At 42.2% G+C, this 25,794-nt stretch overlaps 1 protein-coding gene across 1 annotated transcript; it reads left to right on the top strand.

Moving 5' to 3' along the window:
• Window positions 1-366: 366 nt before the first annotated feature.
• Window positions 367-18,948, top strand: LOC136429524 (alpha-2A adrenergic receptor-like). The gene is made up of 8 exons (XM_066419355.1): window positions 367-561; window positions 3,519-3,825; window positions 8,216-8,516; window positions 10,347-10,449; window positions 12,112-12,183; window positions 14,154-14,390; window positions 17,780-17,916; window positions 18,843-18,948. Exons 1-8 carry the CDS (start codon window positions 367-369, stop codon window positions 18,901-18,903), a joined length of 1,413 nt encoding a protein of 470 aa, XP_066275452.1. The 3' UTR covers window positions 18,904-18,948.
• The last annotated feature ends 6,846 nt before the right edge of the window (window positions 18,949-25,794 follow it).

Genomic DNA, 25,794 nt, shown 5'->3' with positions numbered 1-25,794 from the left:
CTGATTAGAAATGCACCACATTTTTGAGACGACCCCAAAAGGAGCGACATCCTGTAGTTTTGGTATCATTAACACGTCCGGAGGCGCTACGGGGGATGTACGTCAAATGTGATAATAAGAAAATTATTTCTTCCTTTGTGTTTCCCGACGACCAGCCATTGATATCATTTCCTAAGCCGTATATCGGCATATTTTTGCGCTCGGTGGTTTGTTAGATGTAGACGTGTTGTTTTCTTCTCTCTTCCACCTGTTGCTCTTGATCAAAATACGCGACTGACGCTTTATCCGTATTTCTGTTCCTAAACCTTGTCTCCAGGAGGTACAAAGCTAGGTTATCGGCAGCTACAGCTAACTCTGGCGGAAGGGATGGAGAACACGACCGTTGTCGTGAACGCGACCGGTGCGGTATGGACGTCGCGGCAGGCGGCCGTCTTCTCGGCGCTACCAAAACCCTTCCCCGAAGCGGTGTCTGTCGCTGTAGCAGGCATTATCGCCATGGTTGGTATCATAGCGGGGAACTGTCTGGTGTGCGTTGCTGTGGCGAGGGAACGCTCGCTTAAGGTGGGTGCTGTACAGGGTCATATGTGAATGAATGAATGAATGAATGAAAACTTTATTAACGTGTCTTGCGCCATTTTGCACCCAGCCCATGCGGGCTTATAAGACACCGTATACGTTACATTGATTGCATAAACAAAAGATCAGGAGTACAATACAGTTGTATTGGCGTTACAGTTAGCGCCCTGTCACACGTGTGCGTATATACAAGTGCGCGTGAGTTCCGCAGTAACATTTTTGTTTGGTTTAAGTTCATTTTGCGGGGAGGAAGTTGTTTTCTACTTGAACCCACCGTTGAGCAGTCTAGTTATCAAACCAAAGAAATTACTAGTACTTCTTCGGCTGTAAACGTAACCTAAACAAAAACATGTTAATACGCAACTCATGCGGGCATGTATATAAAATATGCACAAATGTGACAGGGGCTTTAGGGTGTTTGACCCAAAACACAGAGGTCCGATTACCAACAACAAGCCACCGATGTTGTGCCCTTGGGAAAGGCACTTTACACGACTTTCTTTACTCCACCCAGGTGTAAAAATGGGTACCTGAAGTTGGGAAGGCAAAAAGCGGTGGAAGATCAGAGTTTATCTGAAGTAGATTTTTACTTTGTCCGCGGCTATTTTGGTTAACTGCCAGACTGCTAAACTGAACAAATTTTGACCGAAATGGGAAGGCTTATTACACGTACCCTACCTGTTCCTATCACAATGGTGAGATGATGTGGTTAAGTATTGTTACATTAAAAGATACTATAGCAGTTAGCAGTAACACCTAGCTTCAGTGCACAATGAACTAGTCAGTATTGCCCTGATGAAGATGGCTGACAGCTGTCGAAACGTCGGCTCTTGGAAAATGCTCGGTTGTAATAAAAGAACCTTGCTATTCAGTCATTCGCCAACCTGATGAAATTATTCACGGATTCTAATTATGTTCGTGCTCATATCCGCTGTGTAGTGAAATCATCAACATGGCAGTGCCGTACTGAGCTACATTTTTTGACGAATTTCAATTTCGGGGGAATTGCATTACGCCCTCGATTTTATCTCCAGTGACCAGTACGTCAGAATCGTTAAATCTTCTAGTAAAACTCTTCTGAAAATCTTGTTGGTTTGAAATCTGGAAGGGTTTGTAATTCCATGTCTACTGAGGTCACCTTCTCGACTGTTTTACACGAAAATGTTTCAAGGCGTTGGTGTAGTTGATTTGCGTGCGGTCGACTTTTGACAAAAGTTGCGGTACGGAAATGCCTCTCCAGTATTATCAAAGGAAGCCTACAACAACTAAATGCGTGAAGACGGACAGACTTCGCAAAGGCTATCTTTGTTTTAAGGTTACTGGTACATAAACATATCGGTGCGGGTCTGGCGTGTGCTGTATGGAACGGGTATGGATGCCGTGGCTGACGCGTTCTTTTTTCGAATCAAAACGACGCCAATGATTAAGTGGCCTTGCGCGATTTAGCAGGAAGCCCATTTCGCACTCGAAAATGATGATAAATTATATGCCACCTAAAAATACAGGCTTTGATTTATTCTACGCAGTACATTTCTTTTTGTTCTAAAATCGAAAATAGTGTAAAAACTGGAGGGAGATTTGCTCTAAAATCAACTAATGTCAGGTCATACCATCAGAAGGGTACAGGTAAAAATCGGTTCAAAAACTCTATAGCGGTAAAATAGAAAACTTGAAAATTATAGATGCGATGATACATTGAATATACATATAGTTGAAAGCTCAAGTACCAAGCTTTGTTGCAAGTATTCCCGACGCCCGGGGGTCATGGAACGTACAACTGTCTCAAAACGCCGCGCGGTTCGGTATGGTAATAATCAGAAATTTTAACCTAGATTTTTGCAACCTCGGGTTGGTATATTGACTTAAAACCCGGAATTCACAAACGGGGGACCACCTTAAACATAATTCTTGTCATAAATTTAAGATTTGTGGAACGAGGATCTGTCCATAGTAGATAATTACAAAAAAAGGTCGCACCGGTCGCGTTCTATTCTGGAATTAAAGTTATGACATTACCATGTGCGATTTCGGGGGAACTGCATTACGCCCTCGAAATGTATCACAAGCCATATACCACCAGAAACTAGAAAGTTTGCTCTTTTTACGCACTACGTACATACATTTCCTGTTGGTTTGGAATCTACAACTGAATAAAAATAAGATGAGAAAATACACAAAAGTAACCTAATTTCGGGTCGCATTGTTGACATAAATGTGATAAACCATCGGTTCAGAAACCTATAGGAGTAGAAAATAAAGCTGAAGTATTATAATTAACTTCAAATCAAGAAGATACACGGTTATAGTGAAGTGAAGTGAACTTTATTGCTCAACAATCGTACATGGTACAATGTATGGCATGAAATCAACAATCTATACTACAAGGCTAATCTATCCTACAATTATATACCCCCGCAACAAGCTTTCTAACTTAAAGGGGTGTTGACGCCCGGAGTGATGGAACGGACTACTTTCTCTCGCGGAAGGAAAAGAAAACTGCATAGAACTCTCAGCATGGCGTGCCGGCTGAATGAAAGAATATCTTCTCATCTTTAAGCAAGGTGCAGAGCATGCGTAAACGTTACGGTTTCCGTGAAACTATGCTATACGTATGTTTTACGAATGCTGAATGTGGTTGTACTTTTTATCGAATGACTTGAAATTCGGCACAAAGGTAAAGAAATGCCAGAAAGTACGCCATAAAAGCATGCGTAAACATAACGTATTTTTTTCTTCATTAAACTATGCTTTACGTATGCTTTACGTATGTTTTACTGTGCTGAAAGATCAGATTTCATGCCCCACTCCAGGCCGTACAGAACTGGTACCTGGTCTGTCTGGCAGAAAGCACGCCATAAAAGCATGCGTAAACATTACGTTTTTTTCCATTGCATTAAACTATGCTTTACGTATGCTTTACGAATGTTTTACTGTGCTGAAAGATCAGATTTCATTCCCCTCTCCAGGCCGTGCAGAACTGGTACCTGGTCTCTCTGGCGGTGTGTGATCTGATGGTCGGCGCCCTGATCATGCCATTCTCCTTAGCCAATGAGATCATGGGTTACTGGTACTTCGGACAGGTGTGGTGTGAGGTGTACCTGATGATGGACGTGTTGGCCTGCACGGCGTCCATCTGGAACCTGTGTCTCATCAGTCTGGACCGGCTCTGGTCCGTCACCAACCCCATCAAGCACTCCGACAAGAGGAAACCCAAGTGGGTGTGCGGCATGATCACAGTGGCATGGGTTAGTATGCGTGCTTATTATCTATTTATTATTTTATTCTGTCATGTTTACCCAGGGCAGCCCTGCTCAGTGATTAACACTGCTATTCAGAGGGGCACTGCATTCCATAAAATGATGTACGTACAGTGATAATACAAACAGAAGAATTAACATACAAAAATAACAATAATGATCATAATGAAAACACTGAAGGTAATGATAGCAATCATAATACAAATCATAATACAAATCACAATACAAATCATAATACAAATCAAATCAGATTTCTTCTATTCATGTATCAGAAGTTTTATGCTAACGACCGTGTGTGGGTAGAGTGGACGTATTGCTTGTTTGTTTCTTTGTTTGTTTGTTTGTTTGCTGGTCTTAAATGTGTGAGATTGTGTTCCCGCTGGCCCGGGTCCAGGGTTGGCCCGGATGGCGGGAAATGGTGTAACTGGAGACTTGAAGGATTAAAAGGCTGATTTCACCCCGGGTCCAAAGCATCCTCCCAGCAGACCCGATATGTTCGGTTCGTTACCTCCCATAGCGGCCCTGCCCTTCCGAGCCCCTGAACACACTTCTGGCGCTGTCGCCACCAAAACAGCTTCAGCCAATCAGAGGGTTTGCTAAAGCTCATCTCGAGCAAAGCCGCAAATAACACTCGGAAGCTATCAGCCAATCTTACATCGCTACTTTGGGTTCAGAACAACATAACAAATCTTTGTGCCAAATAAGGCCAGCTCATTAATCATTCATGAGAAACTAACGATTGTTTGTGCCAAATAAGGCTAGCTCATTAATTATTCATGAGCAACTGTCAGTGACACCCCCAGACGCCGAAATCTCCGTTCAAAAGATCAGGGCTGAGACCGGGAGGGTTTGCCGAGCATTTCCCGAGCGGGTTTCAGCGCTGATAAAGGAGGGTGGTCCAAAGTTGCTGCCGCAGACTTGAGATAGTTACAAAGTCCCACAGGAAAATGCATAGACAGCGAGAAATTCACAACATTAAATGGATAAAACAAGAAATTCACAAAAAGTCATAATATTTGACGCAGGTCTTCAATTTCTTGTAAGCAACTTAACACCTGAGGTCTCGAGGTAACAAATGCGTTTGCTGAAATCAGCATTGCGCAACCATTACACTATTCACACTGTCATTGGTCATCCGAAATAACTTAATTAACTAACCCTATATAAGGCATGCGCGCCTTATCACTGTGGCCTTTTCATTCGGAGACATCCGCAACACCCGAGAGCACGGTTGGGACCGACCCTTCAGTATGGGTATAGGAGGGGTGATTAGAACGGGATTAAAAAGATAGCTCTAGATTTTCCCAAGATAGACAAGAACTATAGCCCATCTGCGGGGACACGGCTTTCTCCGCGCGACTTCGGCACTGTCCCATAACTTATATGCAGGATGATCCGATGATTGTGCAGTGTGGATAGTAAACAAGGTAACAGTTACACAATCAACTGGATAGATTTTGGAAACGGTCAGACGTTTCAGGTAGCATTAACTACTTTTCGTCAGTAATACTCTGAAAGATCTGCAGTCCAACAGGCTTTTCAAATGTCTTCAATTGGTATATAACGTCGGTTCACATAAACTCGCGGGGTAATATAAACTCGGGATTTTTAAAAATGGTGTATTTAGGGATATGTGCTAAATACAACCTCAGTTATAACATTTTGACAGAGTCTGGGGCCTTCGTGGGAGAATCACGCTACATGGCTGTTCGCTGGTTTATAAGACAAATGTCACATCCGCTTCCTGCTAAACACAATTATTTACAAGACAACTTATTACAATCTCTTTTGCTAACCTGCAACGGGACTCTAAGTGTGGTCAATCATCAAAAACGCCTCGATCTTTGTTGCTGCAACTTATGGCTACGGCACTACGGTGAATTTTTTCCGCCGCCATATTCATTACCCAGAATCCCGCTATTCAGCCAACGACAAAAGTTTGTGAGGAACACTTTTTTGTCGAAATGTTGTGTGCGATAGTGGACTAAGGGCGATATTTTCCTCAAAGTTTGCTCCTTGCACAACCAGGAACACGTGGACATGAACAAATGGTGCAAGACACGGTAATAAAGTTTTCATTAATTTTCATTCATTCATTCATTCACTCATTCATTAATTAATTCATTTATAGTATTATTACCATTTCTACGGCACCCAGCTAATGTCCGGATGAATAATGTACAAATTGCCATGACGGAGGGGGGGGGGGGACTTTGAGTGACGTTCTACCGACTCAACAAACGGGTTGTTACCGAAGGCCTGATGTGTGCGGTACGGCCGTTTTGTCGTGTGTTTTTTTTACTTGGACACGTTTAAATGATCTTAGAACTCTCTTCAGGCCAAGGTGGGAACGATAGCTGCTATATTAAAGCTAATTAGCGGCAATATATTAATGACGAATCTTCTCTCCCGAAAAAATGTTAGCACCTGTCATTCTGCGTGCGGCGGACGGTAGTTTCAAATTACAATATTATGGTATCAGCACAACTAGAGAGGAAATATAACATATATAGCATTAGTGCAAAGGTAATCCATGATATCGACAGAATAACAGAAAAAAAGGATGGTTTATTGTTCTGCCAGATTGGTTTCAATTAACTCGTATCGAAAAAATCCCGGTTTTACGTGAACTAACGTTAAAGTCACCGGACAAAAATTATCATATCAGCGGAGATAGGCATCAAACCGTGCCGCAGGATATTTGAGATAACCCGGGCAGCTTTCATCCTGCACAGCGTGTAGTGCTGTCTCACAGTGCGTGTCGCGATGAATTGACGTGTCTTCCTGCAATTTGCGCACAATTGGAGGTGGTGAAATGGAAGTGGTGGTGGGAGGTGAACAGCATGGCGTAGGCGCATGTGTAGCAACATGATCATAACAGGATGTGATTAACAACTTGAAAGGTAACATTTGCAAGCAAATGGTGGTAGGTCTCCGGCACTCTTGATTGGTGCGAATACTGTATATGTTATCGTTTGATATATACATATGTCCTGTCACTTGCTGACTAAAATAAACAGATCCTACCTTTCACCACAGTTTTCTCCAGTACCCATCCGCTGGACACAACAGCTCATATTTGTTCTTACGCCAACTAGATTGTTGAACTGACCACATTTTTGCCGAAATGGGAAAGCTAAAACCGAAAATGCTCCATATAACCCCCAAAAATCTCAAGATTACTACATAATGTAATTGAGCACCACTGGGTGTCTAATACTTCACCAGTAACCATGGTGACAGCCGTCTGGTCCAGGTCATTGGCCATATGTTTGGAGAGAAAGAAGAAGAAGAAACGGAGTAAAGACATTATAACAGGGAATGTTCTGCCTAACACACACACAGTGACTAGAAGGAATCTAGATATGTCTGTCCTCTAGATAAGCTATAATAAAACTATATCCTTTTTAAATGATAACTTTTTTGCACAACAATTGTACAAGGTACAAAGTACATGTATGGTATTCACTGGTACATAGATAACATTCTATTAGGCTAATCAGTCTAGCTTGTACAATATGGTGTAGTAGTATGAGATCACAATGGGATTTTACAACCATTGGAGGAGTTTCTAACGTCTAGACATTTTTTGATATACTTCCCAATGTATAACATGCAGGGGTTGTCACATGTCATTATGTACTGTTAAAATTTGCTATTCAAGTCCATTGAGATAAATCCTGGTAAATCCGACGATAGCATTGAGTATAGTGAATTACGTTTATCAAAATAGGATGTCCCTATACCGCAACGAGCACGTTACAGGGGAACCCCTCCTTGTAGAAATGTATTTTGCCACTACTACAAGGGTCTAAACGAACGAACGAGTAGAAGCGTATTCAGGCGATCCTCAAATATCAGAGCCATGTTCTACAAGGTCTAGGTGCTTTGATGTACGAACGACATAGTCATCACTTGAGAAAATATCTATTCCGCGTTGAGGGCTCCGATGGAATAAGATGTCAGATGCAGCTATGGGCCAAGAAAAGAGCTAATTTCATTTCTCTAGGTTCAGAGGAGTGGTGACTTCATTTGGCTTGACATTTGAAGAAATAAAAGGTCTATTACATGTGCTTGAAAGGCCTGCGGCAAATATGAAATTGCGATTCGTAGAGTCCGAACAGCTGACCGATCAGGAAACGGGGCGGTCTAGAATACGTCACGATTTGACATAGGACAAGAGTTCCGCGACCTCATACCTTCGCCAAATGATTTTGACCTTTCTGACTGACGTACTAGAGTGTTCACCATTGATTATAAATCATATCAGTTGATCATCTTCTCCACCCAAATAACAGAGGTTATCCAAAGTATGACCTGAGCAAAGAAGGCTATTCTAGCATCTACATACCCTCAGCCTCTTTTTGCTGCATGACCCCCAGCTGACCCCGGGAAATTCAACATGGCCGCCGTAACTGGAAAGAGGTCTATTGATGTGATCGGTTATTTTCACGTACTGCAGCTGTTGTCCGTGGCGGTGAGTGTGCCTCCACTCTTCGGCTTGAAGGACGACCAACACCCGGACGGGACATGCGACATCAACGCCTCCTTCGAGTATTCCATCTTCTCTTCCGTGGGCTCGTTCTTTATACCCCTTGTGTTGATGACGTCCATGTACACAAAGATCTTCATGACGGTGCGGAAGCGTGGCCGCGGGACGGTCCGACTACACTACAAGCGGGGGTGAGTTCGTGGGAGTTGAAATCGTATTCATATTTGCAACTTGAAAACTTCTTCCTCACAGCTACAGCTGAACTAGCTTTGATAGTTGTGTGCCTAGAAATATGGCTTATAACTTTTGTGAATAATTTTATCAGGTTGGTAAGTCACTGAATGAAAAAAAAGACTTTTTTTACACAACCAAGAGATTTATTCCACCGACGTTTCGGTGACCATCTGTCACCTTCTTCAAGGCAATTCTGACTGGTTCATATAGCAATGCAGCACAGGTGTTGCTGCTTATACATATTAATGCGATGCACTCCCAAACGCAACGAATTTACATATGTACAATCACAGGGGATGACATCACTATGCGGTCCCGAACGTACAGAAGTGTAACACATACACAACTAGCGACCAAAAAACAATGCAACGATTATCATCTATTACTTAAGGATGTGGTCCCAAACGTGACTGAGTCTATATCCCTCCCTCATCACGGTTCATGGTCACCGAAACGTCGATGGAATAAATCTCTTGGTTATGTAAAAATAGTATTCTTTATTCAATGGCTTATAGCTGTGGTGTCTCCTTGGTAGTCAAAGAAACCAGTACACACTGGGGCTCTGTAGAACTGTACATGTAATAAGTTGTGATTGCCAGCCAATGTCTCAGACAGAGCGTGGCGAGCCTATGCTTTATATTTGTTAGGTGAAGCTGACTTGTATATGTGCAACCATACTTCAATTCCTTGTTCAAGACTGTTGTCTAGTGTACATTTCAAAAACGTTTTGAAGAGTTACTCCAATACTACAATAGCGTGCTTAGTCAAGTGGTTAGCGATCTTGCCTCTGGAACTAGAAGCCCCGGGTTCGATCCCGGCTGTGTCACTCACCCGACATGCACGCTACGGAAAGGGTCGCAGTCCTTAGGACGGGGCGTTAAGCCGTGATCCACTGTTCATTGTGCTTGTCGAAAAGAGCTAGGGGAATTTCCCCGGTACAATGAACCTGTAAATACTGTACATAGCGTCTGTCTTCTCTGTCACGACCAGTGGAACATTAGCTCATCAATTCATTGAGTTCATTTGAGCTAAACTAGTTCGAGATTACTTTCCTTTCCTTTTCCCTCATCGATGTGAAAGCCACCACAGTCAGGAGCAGACTGAGATCTAGTAGTTTGCGTTAGCTGAATCTATTGGGTGATTTTATAGTACAAGCATGTTCTTTAAACAAGACATACGAGAAATATTTCACGGAGTCGTAAGAAATAATCAATATTCTATATATGATTTCCGAAAATAATTTCATCAGGTTGGTAGAACATAGGATATTTGGAGTTTCTTTTTTTCACAACCAGGAATCTCACCTGCTGACGTTTCGGTGTCTGTCAGACACCTTCTTCAGAACTTCTGACTGGAGTACTGCTTTTTGCCGCTATAAGTAGCCGATGAAGGTGGCGCTTTCGCGGCGAGAACGCAATCCCAAACGTGGCTGAGATTGTATCCCCCCTCGTCTCGGTTCATCACTGGTGATGACTTCCAGTAATAGACAGAGAGGACAACAGACGCATCCGTTGGATTAAGGAGGCAGTATGCTCAGCCACGTTTGGGATTGCGTTCTCGCCGCAAAAGCGCCACCTACATCGGTTACTTATAGCGGCGAGAAGCAGTACTCCAGTCAGAAGCTCTGAAGAAGGTGTCTGACAGACACCGAAATGTCAGCAGGTGGGATTCCTTGTTGTGAAAAAGATACTCCAAATATCCGCTATATATGATGTTCCACATTATGACGCCGGTGTACCTGCCTTTTGGTGTTGACTTTGAGAAATGCCTTTTTTTCCCATATGAAGTATGCGCCCCACGACGTCAGGGAACGAGAATACGTCCGGCATCTCCTCACAGAAGGACCACATCCGGCTGACAGTGGATGGAGAGTTGGGAAAGATGATACAGGTGACACACGCTAGGGGGCGCATTTTCTTGAACATTGTTATCTCCATGAAAAATGGAGACATAGTTTTGTGTGTGTGTGTGTGTGTGTGTTTGTGTTTCCGCACTACTGTAGACAGCATAACTCCATAACCTCTGGATGAATTTAGCTGATATTTGGTATGTGGGCAGGTGTTGTGAAGCCAAAGTTCAAGGTCGATTTTGGGCCCCCTGGTATGTGACCTTGGTACTGCAGCAGAAATTCCATTTTTTGTAACTTTTGACCTGGACGTGCTATGGTCTTGATTTTTTGGTGGCAGATAGCTTGTGACGTAATGAAGACGTGGTGTAGGTTTGGGCCCCTAGCAGCTTGCTCTGGAACTGCAGGGGCGTCATCGTGAAAACCTTTTAAGGAAAATAACTGAACAAAGGAACGACGGATATCCGTGATATTTAGTATACAGGTAGCTTAGACAGAGATGTACATAATGAAGTGCAGATTATGCTAATTTGGGGCTTAATTTGCAAAGCTAATGATGAAAATCTATATTCGCAGTGTTTTCCATTATAAGGCTCAAATACATGTAACATATGTAATTTATGGAAAGTGGAGCATCAACAGATACCAATTATGCAAATGAATTACTGATTTGCATAATTAATGCAAAGACACAGGAATTCATCAAATTGCATAATTATAGGACTGTCAATATTGCAACATGTGTAAGTAAGATAAAGGTGTTTATGATTAGCATATATTATGTAGATGTGTATGTCATTTGCATAAATAGAATTGTTCATGGAGATATGAGGTCGCGGAACTCTTGTTTGGTTTGATATAAGCCGTTTCGCGGTTTGACATGCGCATGCGAGTCGATGTCATCCATAGAACTATGGCCGTCATGAATGTTTGTGTGCCAATCACGGATTCAAATTAATGGCTCGATCAACATGCATGTCTTTCCTAGATCCTATTCAGCTTTGATAATTGGGCCAATCAGTGAAACAAGCTAATCTTTTGGATAACAGGATTCTTTGTTCACAACCAAGTGTATCATTCATATCGTGACGTCTCGACGACCGTCTGTCATCTTCATCAGGGCAATTCTGGCTGGTTCACTTGGCACTGCAGCTATAGGTGTCGCTGCTTACAGATGCGGTTCCAAAAAAAAGTATTTACATATGTAAAACACTTGAAATTTTGGTTGTGTAGAAAGAATTTTGTTATCCAGTGACTTACCAACCTGATGAAACTAGTGCTGCGTACCTAAATGTAACATCAGGTACAGGTACAGGTACAGGTACGGAGGTTTAGTGTTCTTCTGAACTTCTTCAATAATTTCAGTATCTTTATTCAAAGATAACAACTAGATTTCCTATCGCCAAACTGCCTTGCTGTCAAATCTCCCGGCCTGCCTGAATGATCTATTTCATATTAGTTACGTTGTTCCAAGGTATCACTTTGGTCACGTTTGGTGTTGCATGAGGCCTTTAGATCAGGAGATCAGTCACAAAATAAGCACCTACTTGGTGTAAATCTATATCGGTACAGTACCGGTACTTCATGATCTGGTATTTTGGACCTGTACCTAATCAGTTTTTACGGTACAGTACCGGTACGCAGCACTAGATGAAACTATTCACCGAAGTTAAAATTTCGTCCGACTTGCTTCTTCCTTTTCCCAGGAGATTGCTGAGCGGGCAGGCATCAATGCTGAAGAAAAAACAGAGCAAGATAAAAATGGAGACTCTGTTCAGGTAACACTTATACATCCCCACAGGCATTTGGTTGAACTCTCGCGAGAATGTCTTTCTCGCGAGAGGACTCTCCAATGGACGTCATGATCATCACACAATTTCTACACTTGTCCTCATTTGCGGCGAACCAATCAGAGGATGTATGATGAACGGCATACCTATGAAATCTTCCCAGAGAAGCAATTCTTATTCGCCAATGTTAATTTCCTCTTTGTACAGTCTTAAATGTGTTTCGGTGCATCTGTTTTTTTTAATGTTCTTCTGCGTCCGTAGTTCATGATTTGAATACACTGTCACTTGAGTGGCAGGAAAAGTGAGTGGAAAGATGGTGTCACCGGAAAGGTCAGACTTGTGCGAGTGATAGGAACTATCAGACTAGACATAACAGGTCATGGGGGCAAACGAGACAGGCTACTAGAGTCCATTCCAAGTCACCAAAAGGGTTGTCATTGTCACCATTTACAGCCGTTTTCAATTCTTTGTAATTAAATGTCTAGGAGATTTCATACATTGGAAATATAAAGGATATGGAATATGATATTTCTGATAGTTTCTTAATAATGGTTACAGCATTCTACCATTTTCTACCATTTTTTTTACAATTATTATTTGTAACATTTTGTAATTGGGTCAGTAGGCTATGAAGAACGCAGTTCACACATCTTTGTGAATTATGCTTGGGCACCATGCATAAATGGCTTGCGCAAAGGACCTAACAGTGTCCAGTAGTGAAATCTAAAAATATACAGAGGTAGACAATAGGGCTGGATTAGCACCTACTTTTATGGGGGCAATTACCCACTCCACTATATAAAAATGTTGTTAACATTTCTAAATATTTTGAAATTTAGAAGAATCACAAAGATATTTGCAAATTATTTTAAATAAAGAGTTTTTGTGCAGTCCCTTTCAAAATGTTTCTAAATTATCTAATTAGATTTAAATAAATTCTAATTTTCATATTCAATTTTCTTCAAAGATTTAGAACTATTGTGACTTTGATGTTCTTTTATTCAAAATAATTCAAACTAAATACAAATATTATCTAAAAACCCTCTTGGTGACTTGGAATGGATTCTATTTTTACGGGGAGGTATTGCTTTTTGGTCTGTCTATCTCTGTTTTCACAATTACATATTTTTCATATACTAGTCGCGTTCACCTTAAAGTGACAGGAAGTGATCAATGGACAAATGTAATGTCAATCAAAACCTTATCTACATAATGACTAAACAAGACATACATGAAATGTAAGTATTTCATGGAGGCGTGAGGTCTTTGAACTCTTGTTGTACACGATATTTCGATACCAATCTATATATCTCAGGAGATGGGGAGAGGACATATCGTTTGCTCCATGTCTTCTTTACCAGTCCTCTCTTGCTGTAGCTAAAAAAGGAAAAGACTGTGGAAATAAAACAACATGAAAAGATTATAAAAAGCTACCCGTTAACAAGACCACAGTAGGTCCAAGACTAAAGACACGAGAAGCGGAAGTTCTGCTGCAGTACCAAGGTAGGCCACCAGGAGGCCCAGAATCGACCTTGACCATCAAAATCTACCCATATACCAAATATCATCATAATCCATCCAGAGGTTCTTTAAGATACTGCGCCGGACACGCACGCACATACGCACCAAAAACCGTGCCTCTATTTTTCATGGAGGTTATACGCTCGTGCTCATTCAAATGTAAACATGTTGTAACTTCCGTTACCGTTTGAAGTAAGACGATCCCGACATTAAGATATGCCACATATAAGGTACCATACTGTCGTTTTTAAAAGTCAGGAAAGTTTTAAGTCGTCATAAAAACGACAGTTTTGCACCTTATATGTGACATATCCTAACGTCAGGAACGTCTCATTTTAAACGGTAACGGAAGTTACAAAATGTGTACATTCAAATGAAAACGATCGAATAGGGAAAAGGATATCTGTGAGAATCTGGTTCTTATGTATATTCAGCAGGTGCTCATAGCCCGCGGCCGTTCCCTGTCCATTTGGCTGAAGAAAGATGACCCTTCCCACGAGTCGGCCAACGGACAGGATCAGGAGTGCACCGCCGCTCATCAGGCACAGATATTCCCAGGGAACAGGTCTCGCATCGCACATGTACGGGAAAGGCGGTTTACCATCTTGCTGGGCGTCATCTTGGGGGCCTTCATCCTCTGTTGGTTACCGTTCTTTCTCACACTTTTCTTACAGGTACGTCATTCCGTGTAAGAGCGTTGTATGTGTGTACGTTTATCAGTGTTTATTACCTTCGCCTAGAAGGTTATGTTTTCGTCAGCGTTCGTGTGTGTATCTGTGTGTCTATGACGATTACTTGAGAATGCCTTGATTGATTGTCATGATATTGATATCAATTATGCAAATGAATACCTAATTTGTACAATTGATGGCAATATACAACTAGTATAACTCCATAACGGTAAATGATGGGGATTTCAGTCTTGCAGCATTTGGAAGTTAAGTAGATGTAGACATAACTCATGCTAATGATTATGTACATAATTTATGAGGAAATACTCCAAAAACCTTTGCTAATATAAACTTTCAGACATTGAACAACTTGTGTCATTTGGTAGAGAAAATGATCAACTGACATAATTTATGCAAATAGGGTCTTTATTTGCATAATAAATGGAAAACAATTATAATATGCTTCCCGATAAGGCTGACATTAGTCGGCGAAGGTATGGGGTCGTGGAACTCTAGTTAGTGTGTGTTTGTGTGTGTGTGTGTGTTCGTGTGTGTGTGTGTGTACGTGTGTGTATGTGTGTCTTTGTGTGTGCGTGCGTGCATGTGTCAGTGTACGTGTGTGTGTATGTATATGTGTGTGTGTGTACGTGTGTATGTGTGTGTATGTGTGTGTGTGTACGCGTGTGTGTATGTGTATGTGTGTGTATGTGTGTGTGTGTGTACGCGTGTGTGTATGTGTATGTGTGTGTATGCGTGTGTGTGTATCTGTGTGTGTTGTGTGTATGTGTATTTATGTGTGTGTATGTGTGTGTCTCTCTCTCTCTCTCTCTGTGTGTGTGTGTGTGTACGCGAGCGCATCTACACGAGCTATCCAAACCATAAGAACATAATTGTGACCATAGATTGTCCAGAACACGGGAAAGTCACAATGGGCCCCACAATCTTATCATCACTTCAATAAGTCTCAACCATCTATTAAATCTCAATGACAATCCATTAATCTAAAACCCTCTCGGTGACTTGGAATAGACCCTAGCTTCTTGCGTCATGCTGCTAAACCACAAACATGATAGAATAGCCTTTTCATAATACATCAGTCGAAAAAGTTAAAATCATTTCGCGAAGGTATGATCATTAGATCGTGGAACTTTAATGAGAAGACAGGAATTCAATTTGTTATTTTTCTCCAGGGAGGTTAGAAAGTGTTTGTAAGGGTAATTTGCTTGTTTGTGGTTACCCCCACAAATACTTTTTACAAACGCTATTGAAGCCATAACCTCCCTGGCGAAAAATAATGAATTGAATTTCTGTCTTCTCATTAGAGTTCCACGATCTAATGATCATACCTTCGCGAAATTATTCTAACCTGTTCGACTGATGTATTATGAGAAGGCTATTCTAGCATTTTCTGATCAATTATATAAGTTAGGCCCTCATTTGCATAGTTTATATTCAACTATATTCACCTTCACATAACTTTCAAATGCCACAAGCAAGAAATTCCAGTTACATGTATCTACCAATATGGAATTGCAGTATCTTCTAATTAAGTAGGCAAATTAGGTCTTCATTTGCATAACTTTGATCTATCAATGTCCCTCTATTTCTCAGCTTCATATGTTACATTTTTATAGTCCTATCATAAAATACAGTGGGTTGATAACATTTCTCCAAAATATATGCAAATAAGATTCTGATTTGCATGATTTCACAATATCAAGCATCGCTTACGCTATCCACATATCAAAAAATGTTCTATACTTGCTATCCCTCTGTGTTTCGACCACTAGCTGTAGAGCCCTTAGCCTATTCAGACAACAACTAAAAAACTGATTTCGTTTTGAATGTAAAATTTGGGACTGACTTCTAAGGACTGCCTTATCAAAAATTGTGGCGCTTTGAGATGATTATAGAAGGCACTTACCCATCCACTTTTGATTTGAAATGATATGATTTGATTTGATTTGTAATTCTTTTACCACCTATTCTTTTCCACCCACCACCGCCTACACTTTAATTTCCGTCTCCTAAACGGTCGTCGCCATTTGAAACGGTCGGTGCCATTGTACGTGCATTAGTATCCACGCATGCAAACATGGACAAAAAAGCATGCCGCATGATTTTAGATAACCAGGGTGGCTTCATGCACAGCGTGTGGTGTCTGTCACACAGCGTGATGTCGTGATGAATTGACATGTCTCCCTGCAATTTGCGCACGATCATTAAGGTCGTAGAACATAATACTTATCCGCGGTCTTCTATGACGCGGGTACAAAAAAGTAGTACGACCAAAATTTCTTGAAGAATTGGTAGAAAGTCGCATGTGAAAGGCATCTATGTGTGTATAAGTACGCTTCTTTGCGCAACTGCCTCGGCGGTCGGCTGCAGGTCAGTGCCCTCGCGCAGAGCGCTCTTTCGAAGTGGGCGCGAGAAGCCGATACGCCGATAGATTTGTTTGGTTTTTGAATAAATTGTAGGTTGTACCCTTAACACAAAGATGTTCGTTTTCCGTATTTCTCTAGTCCTTCCTACTATAATTTTCACCGCTTCGTTTTAAAAAGTCTCTTCCTTGCCGGAGGCTCCTTTACGGGATAAAATGCTCCACATTTTAAAACATTTTTCCCGTTTTTGACAATCCTCCAGCAAAAAAAAGTTTTGATACGCTCGGATCTTGTATGTACCTGTCAGCGACATGGCATCGACCGTTTAAAAATGACGACTGCCTTTTTTTTTACGAGACGGACAGACCTAAGCAAAAATGCAGGTAGAAACAGGCAAAAACGGAAGTCACCGAGTCTGGTAACCACGTACAAGAAATTACGTTATTGGCAAAATGGGGAAATACAGAAAATAATGTTAAACATTGGTACATGCACTAATATGTGCTGCTGCTAGTGGGCGCCCCTGCACTAGGAAGCCCAGCGCGCACATCGATGAAGGTTAGACATCCAGTTAATAAGGTACGCCAAATAGCTGTTACTCAAGTCCCTGGATATAGTAAGCAACTGATAAAAGTGGCATCGTGTGGCGCAATCGGTAGAGTGGTTCGCCCAGAACCGAGAGGTCCCGGGTTCGAAACCCCGATATGCCCCGATGTTGTGCCCTTGGGAAATAAACTTTACACGATCGACTTTCCTCACTCCACCCAGGTGTGAATGGGTACCTGACTTCGCAAGGTCGTATTGAGGTCATCTGCTGGCGCCAAATGGCAGCCGCGCAGACCCTTGCGACAGTTCCACAAAGTGCAAGTGTGGAACAAATATGTATCTGTTCTGTATTATATGATTGTAAACCCTGCAGCAATTCAGCACTGGCTACCTACTGGCTAATTTCTGATCAATAAACCATTGTTATTATTATCATGGATATAGTCTTTCTGATCATTCTTACAGGCTGTATGTACCACATGCCGGGACAACATCCCCCTACTACTCTTCAAGTTCTTCTTCTGGATTGGTTACCTGAACAGCGCCGCTAACCCAATTATCTACACCGTCTTCAACAGGGACTTCCGCCGAGCCTTCAAGCGGTGGGTACAAATAGGCGATCATCTCACTGAGCTGCGCCCAATTGCGCCAAATAGCGAAATTCGCAAATCGGCGCTAAACGATGCCACTGTGGCTCCTGATTTTGCTATACGCAATTTTCAAAATGGCACAATGAATTCTAATCATTGTCCATTAGTTTTTTTTTAACCAATGGACAATGGACATACAAGTCAATGACAAAAATGCGATTTGTTTTTGATATCTGATTTGGTGCCGAAACTGGGAATGTGACATTCCGGGAGTCACCATTTTGTTTGCAGAGGTCATCTATTTTACCCGGGTGTCAGTGTGACCGTAAGGAAAAATTCGCAAAGTTGCTGCAATGTGTTTGGCTCATATAGGCGCAGTAAAGGGAGATACCCACTGTACAACTAGGCACTATCTTTGTAACATAACGCCACACTCTGTTTTTACATGGCACTCAGCACCTTGGCAGCTCGGACCTTAGTCAATCAGGACAACCCGTTGGCTACAATGATTAAAAATTCATCAATATATTTGCAGCGATAAATGACAGATTTGCGCCACTTTCTCAATTCCGATTTTTTTTACATTGTAAAAGAAAATATGCAATTTCAGGTGACAAATTGGGTTTTAATTGTTAGTCACGTTTACCGGTAATGCTTAGGTCACATTTCCAAAGCGGGGCCCGGTCGGGCAGCTTGCGGGAACGAAAAATTCAATGTAAAAGACAACGAAAGACACAAAACGTAGGAAAATTACTACTAACCAGAAATTGCGTATTCTCTCGATTTGCATACATTTGTATTTTATTTTTCATTTTCACAAACACCCCGACTGGGCCCCGGCGGCTTGTAAATGTGACCCTAGCATAAAACGCACACGTGAGTGAAAACTACACAAGCGATTTTGTACAACTTGTCTGCCTCCCCCCTCCCCCTTCTAGGCTGCTGTGTCGGCACCGAGCGAGAGGCCAGAAAACTGACACTACGCGTACGTCCGGCTGAAGTTGGACGGTCGACAACCAATGCTCTGCCGTGTGACGTCAGTTTTCAATGCAGCTGCTGCGACAGCTGCTGTCTAGAAAGTACAAACGCACAATAGACCGATCCTCACTGTCAATCACAATTATCAGTTCAACCAATGATGGCTTGACACTTATTGGTTCGACCAATGGGAGGGTAGCTGCATGGCCGTCAAAATATTTGCATTTTTATGTTTTGAATTTATTTTGATAGAGATGGGCGGCGCTATAGAGATGGGGTTGGTCGAATGGACTTTGCCGTGACATCCTTTCTGATCCGTACGGCGGACATGTACAAGCAGTCACTCTCTCATTGGTTGAACCGCTAATTGCTACTCTCTCATTGGTTGAACTGCTGATTGTGTCAGGTTTGTCTAAATGATCCACTATACAGCAATCACTGAACCGAACGAGTGCGTTATCCGCCACAATCTTTTGGAGATATTTAATGATTCTGTGACTCGATCTAATCTAATAGATTTCTAATAAAACAAACAAACAAACAAACAAACAAATCTCCAGAAAGAAGCTTAGGAGAAAAGCGTTTTACCTGCATGCACAATCATACGATTGTAATTTGTATATGCAACGTTATAGTGCGTCTTGACTGTCTTCAAAAATGTGCAAAACGTCAACTTCGAATCAGAATTGTATGCTCTAAAATGTTCATTGTATCTGATGTTGGATGTACCTCTGTGGGGTGAGAGCTGGAAAAGGCATCATAGCCTGTTCTCCCATCCCTTCCACATTTGTGGTGAATTTTAATAAACAAATAAACAAGAATGTTGTACAATTCTATGAGAAAATGTGTAACGTTGCAGTGTTATTTATAACTTTGTCGTTTGTTGTAGTACCTCTATGTTCATGGAGTAGAACAGTAGTAGTTTGCTTTTAGTAGTAGTTTTCTGTTGAAAACCACTTTTTGCTGTGCACATCATGCGTTTTTTCGAAGCAAAACGTTGAGCAAATGTATGGGAACTGTAACGTTCAAGCAAACATGCCTGTTTCGTATATGTAGTTATGCTAGATTATTGATTTGAAATAGATAGTGGGGCACTGTCATTCTGTAACATTGCACAGATATAATGACATTGAATTTGTGTACCTTCGTTCCTTACGGGTACAAATGTAAAAATCACTTTAATAAACATCGTCTTGTATTTCTCCACAGTTTCATTTCATGAAACTGCAAATGATGCTATCATGGGCTTGTGTCTGACGGGTGTGTTTTACAGCGTCAAGATACACGTGTATATGTATGTCTAAGGCCTGGTTTACACAAAGGTGGTTATGCAAGGACTGTGCAAGGACAACCATAGGCCATTCAAATAGCGTTTTCTAGTCGGCAAACTCCACTCGAGTAGCCCAGAGCTCCTCATACACAGCCCCGGGTCAACTTCCTGTGTGTAAATCGGGCCTAATAGGTGTGGTGTCTAGTACCAAGGACAGGTGTGATCGTTTATGGTTAGTAATCAATATAAGCTTGTGTGCGTGTCTAAATAGTGTTCTGCACCAAGGACAGGTCGTTAGCTCGTGCGTGTGTCTAAATAGTGTTCAGCATCAAGGACAGGTCGTGGGCTTGTGCGTGTGTCTAAATAGTGTTCAGCACCAAGGACAGGTTGTGGGCTTGTGCGTGTGTCCAAATAGTGTTCAGCACCAAGGACAGGTCGTGGGCTTGTGTGTGGGTCTAAATAGTGTTCAGCACCAAGGACAGATCGTGGGCTTGTGCGTGTGTCTAAATAGTGTTCAGCACCAAGGACAGGTCACGGGCATGTGTGTGTATCTAAATAGTGTTCATCACCAAGGACAGGTCGTGGGCTTGTGTGTGGGTCTAAATAATGTTCAGCACCAAGGACAGGTCGTGGGCTTGTGTGTGGGTCTAAATAATGTTCAGCACCAAGGACAGGTCGCGGGCTTGTGCGTGTGTCTAAATAGTGTTCAGCACCAAGGACAGGTCGTGGGCTTGTGCGTGTGTCTAAATAGTGTTCAGCACCAAAGACAGGTCGTGGGCTTGTGTGTGGGTCTAAATAATGTTCAGCACCAAGGACAGGTCGCGGGCTTGTGCGTGTGTCTAAATAGTGTTCAGCACCAAGGACAGGTCGTGGGCTTGTGTGTGGGTCTAAATAATGTTCAGCACCAAGGACAGGTCGCGGGCTTGTGCGTGTGTCTAAATAGTGTTCAGCACCAAGGACAGGTCGTGGGCTTGTGTGTGGGTCTAAATAATGTTCAGCACCAAGGACAGGTCGCGGGCTTGTGCGTGTGTCTAAATATTGTTCAGCACCAAGGACAGGTCGTGGGCTTGTGTGTGGGTCTTAATAATGTTCAGCACCAAGGACAGGTCGTGGGCTTGTGTGTGGGTCTAAATAATGTTCAGCACCAAGGACAGGTCGTGGGCTTGTGCGTGTGTCTAAATAGTGTTCAGCACCAAGGACAGGTCGTGGGCTTGTGTGTGTGTCTAAATAGTGTTCAGTGCCAAGAACAGGTCGCGGGCTTGTGCGTGTGTCTAAATAGTGTTCAGCACCAAGGACAGGTCGCTGGCTTCTGTGCGTGTCTAAATAGTGTTCAGCACCAAGGACAAGTCACGGGCTTTTGTGTGTGTCTAAATAGTGTTCAGCACCAAGGACAGGTCGTGGGCTTGTGTGTGTGTCTAAATAGTGTTCAGCACCAAGGACAGGTCGCGGGCTTGTGCGTGTGTCTTAATAGTGTTCAGCACCAAAGACAGGTCACGGACATGTGTGTGTGTTTAAATAGTGTTCAGCACCAAGGACAGGTCGTGGGCTTGTGCGTGTGTCTAAATAGTGTTCAGCCCCAAAGACAGGTCGCGGGCTTGTGTGTGTGTTTAAATAGTGTTCAGCACCAAGGACAAGTCACGAGCTTGTGCGTGTGTCTAAATAGTGTTCAGCACCAAGGACAGGTCGTGGGCTTGTGTGTGTGTCTAAATAGTGGTCAGCACCAAGGACAGGTCGCGGGCTCGTGTATGTGTCTAAATAGTGTTCAGCCCCAAAGACAGGTCGTGGGCTTGTGTGTGTATTTAAATAGTGTTCAGCACCAAGGACAGGTCACGAGCATGTGTGTGTGTTTAAATAGTGTTCAGCACCAAGGACAGGTCGTGGGCTTGTGTGTGTGTCTAAATAGTGTTCAGCCCCAAAGACAGGTCGTGGGCTTGTGTGTGTGTTTAAATAGTGTTCAGCACCAAGGACAGGTCGCGGGCTTGTGTGTGTGTTTAAATAGTGTTCAGCACCAAGGACAGGTCGCGGACTGGTGCGTGTGTCTAGATAGTGTTCAGCACCAAGGACAGGTCGTGGGCTTGTGCGTGTGTCTAAATAGTGTTCAGCACCAAGGACAGGTCGTGGGCTTTTGTGTGTGTTTAAATAGTGTTCAGCACCAAGGACAGGTCGCGGGCTTGTGCATGTGTGGAAAAGTTGCCTAATTGAATCTGTTTTTGTGTGTCATAAACTGTATAATCGGCCTTTATAGGGAAATTAAGAAACAATCAACAACCTTCGTCATAGGTGAAAACTATCTTCAGCTTAAGTGCCTATCTTTCATGAATCAAAAGCGTCACCTAGTATTCAGTACTTATACAGCAATTATCTACCAGTATCTGCCCGCCTTCCGAGCTTGAGGGCCTGCACTTCACTGCCCACCTGAACGACAAGGTATGATAATGATGATCATGAAAGATCAAGGTGTTTTAAACCTGGCATTTGGTTAAACCAATCCCAGAGGATGATTCTGATCAAATTATTGCTTAGGTCAAGCGTCTCCAACTTAGGGAATAAAGGGAGGTGTGAGATGTTTGAAATATTGTTTCATGCAAGGTTCACTGTTATTACGGTTTCGGTGTTCATGTTTGGAAACTCGACAAGTTCACAGTAGTTGCAATGCAAAATGTCTGGACTGTCAGTAGCCCTCTCCGCGTTGAAGTTTGCATCCACGCACATGACGTGTAAAAAAAGCGGAATACACACGCCACACTAGATTCAATTTTCTGACATATGTTGAAAGTTATTTTGTAGACTGGGCATTCACCTTTACCAAACAATAGCTGTTGAAGGTGGTTGGTTTTTGAGCAATATCTGTTGAGAAGTTGTTTGGTTTTCTTCGAAATGGAAATCACTGGTACGTCCCGTACCTATGAACAAAAGGTAAAAATTTCATGAAACAAGCTTAACACACACACACACACACACACACACACACACACACACACACACACACACACACACACTCACACACACACACACATACATGCACACTCTCCATAAATCGAACGACAATCGGAACCGCTACGTTACATATTCAATTTGTACCTTTTTGAACTCACTATACTTCCTTCACTATGATGACAATATAAACGGATTTGCACAGTGAGAGGTTTAGAGAACACTTTAATTGGACATATAAATTTACTTAAGCTTCAAATAAACGTAGATATTCTTTGTTCGGGCAATGTTTTTTCTGCTTTGGTTGTCTTTTTATTTATCAATTTTATGACTGGTTTTATAGGCTTTCCGTTATTTCCTTCGTACGCTGGTTCGTAATCTAGGACCACAGTGGGAAACCATGGGACCTGTTCTATGGCGAAATGACGTCAGTAGACAATTTTGTTTGTCTAGACAATTGTGTTTGTCTCGTTTGCGCCGCCGGGAGGCAGTTTCATGATAAGCAGGAATTAATAACCAGCACACGTTTCCGTCTGCGCAGTGACCAATCCGTCTGGGTATTTGTCCTTCAAAATAGGCACCTCCTCGAAAACGGAACTCCCATGTTACGAAAAACTGTGCAAACTAGAGTTAAGTATTTGTGCTACATATACTTAAGGTTTGCTATGTTAGTTTATCGATTACGGGGTCTTTTTATAAATATGAATTGGTATTGAACTTTTCTTTTGTTTGAGTTGATAGTTATAGATATATGGCCTCCGTCGGTCAGTGTTGACCATGGTACAACAGCCCTACAGCATCGACTATGACGAAACAGCCCTATACGAGAATGGCAGTCCCTGCCACATAAATGACATCTGTAAGCTGACTCAGCTCTGTTGCAAAGCCCATTTCTGTGGATCCGCCTTTCGTATGCGCTGTGCATCAGTCTGGCTTCTCCTGATTTGAGCTGTCTGAACAGTGTGCATCTCCATCTGAAACGGTCACTTGCAAGGTCCTCCCGCTGCTCCGTATCAATACCTAGAGCCTCCATCCATGTAAATAAGAGTAAATAAGATGCTACACTTATGAGCAGCGCAGAAGAAAAGTGGATCCACAGAAACTAACTTTGCAACTCAGACAGGACTGAATCAAGTTACATAAGTGTCTACAGAGACAGTCAGAAGGGCTGAATAAAAAGACTCTTCTTACACAACCAAGAAATTTATTCCACCGACGTTTCGGTGACCATCTGTCACCTTCTTCAAGGCAATTTTAACTGGTTCACATAGCAATGCAGCATCTGTCATTTTATTCAGTGACTTACAAACCTGATGAAACTATTCACGGAAGTCAGTAGGGCTGTTTGGCCATAGCCGGGGCTGTAGGCTTGATGTGAATTAAGGTTTAGACAGAGTACAGAGGAATGCGCGCGTGCGCGCGCACACACACACACACACACACACACACACACACGCGCACGCATGTACAGAAAAAAAATCGCGTCGGACTGGGATCGCTACCGGCAGAATTCTTTCAAATTACAACCTCTACCATCATAACACCCCCCCCCCACACACACACACAATCGCGCGTAGAGCTGCAACAAGTATTTGACACATACCTTTCTCTGCAGCGTGAGCAAGTGATGCGTTTCTTAGTGATATCCACAGCTAGTACGAATTTATGCCTTTTATACAGCCTAACCTGTTCAATATTAAGTATATGTTTTATGTCTCTAGCGGTTGGTTGATGATTACGTCAAACACCGTGTCCGGACGATTCTGAGCGTACTGTGGCTATGATGTCATATTTCTATTCGGAGCTCAGTCCATGGAAAGAAGAAAAGGGCCGGGTTGTCCAACTCAAAATCACAGAACAGTTGAAAATTCTAAACAAAGCCTACCTTCGACCCCTACATGTATTTCCATTACATCCATCCACGCTGCAAATGCCAGACCATGGCACACAACTTACCTTAGGCCAAATAAATGATGAACTGAACAAGTTTTGATCAAAATGGGAAAGCGTAGCCACTACCAGTGTTCCTTCCTACATGAAAATCGCAAAATTGGGCCAAAGTTATGTGGTGTTTAACCCCCCAGGGACACCGTGTGGAAACGCATACTAACACATTACTTCCGTATTATATCATAAAGTAAAGAAACGAAAACACGCTTTGTCTACGTGTGTTTTTGTCTCTTCTGTCATATTTTCTTTCAAATTTTGCATGATACTCTTATTATGAAGTCAAGGGTTACACAATGAAATGTTTAGGGTAATATTTTAATATATTATGATTCCGTGTTAATATGAAACTTTATCTACCGTACGTACACTGTCTTGTGTCCTTTGCTTAGACATAAGTAAAACATTTATACACATTAAAGTTTTACATATTTTTATTGATCTTGATCATATTTGAGTAGTCCCATCAGTCAAGCTTTACTGATTTCAAAGGGAGCCCGAATATATCAATTACAAGCACAGGAGCATATATATGAATAATAAATAGCATCCGTGAGATACAAAGTATAGGGGTGCGATTACGATATTACATTAACGATAAAAGCAGTTACGGTGTAACAAAGACATTATGCATCACCACGTCCGATCTAGCAAACGATATGCCAAGTTACAAACCAATGCGACAACAGGATCGTGAGTTCTAGCTGCGAACGTGCAAACAAAAGCATTTCCAGTACTCCCGGCATCCCTGAAGGAGGTCA

Source organism: Branchiostoma lanceolatum, chromosome 3 (genome assembly GCF_035083965.1).
Source record: "Branchiostoma lanceolatum isolate klBraLanc5 chromosome 3, klBraLanc5.hap2, whole genome shotgun sequence".
NCBI lineage: Eukaryota > Metazoa > Chordata > Leptocardii > Amphioxiformes > Branchiostomatidae > Branchiostoma > Branchiostoma lanceolatum.
The sequence above is the reverse complement of the archived record's forward strand: the minus strand, read 5'-3'. Positions and strand labels throughout refer to the sequence as shown.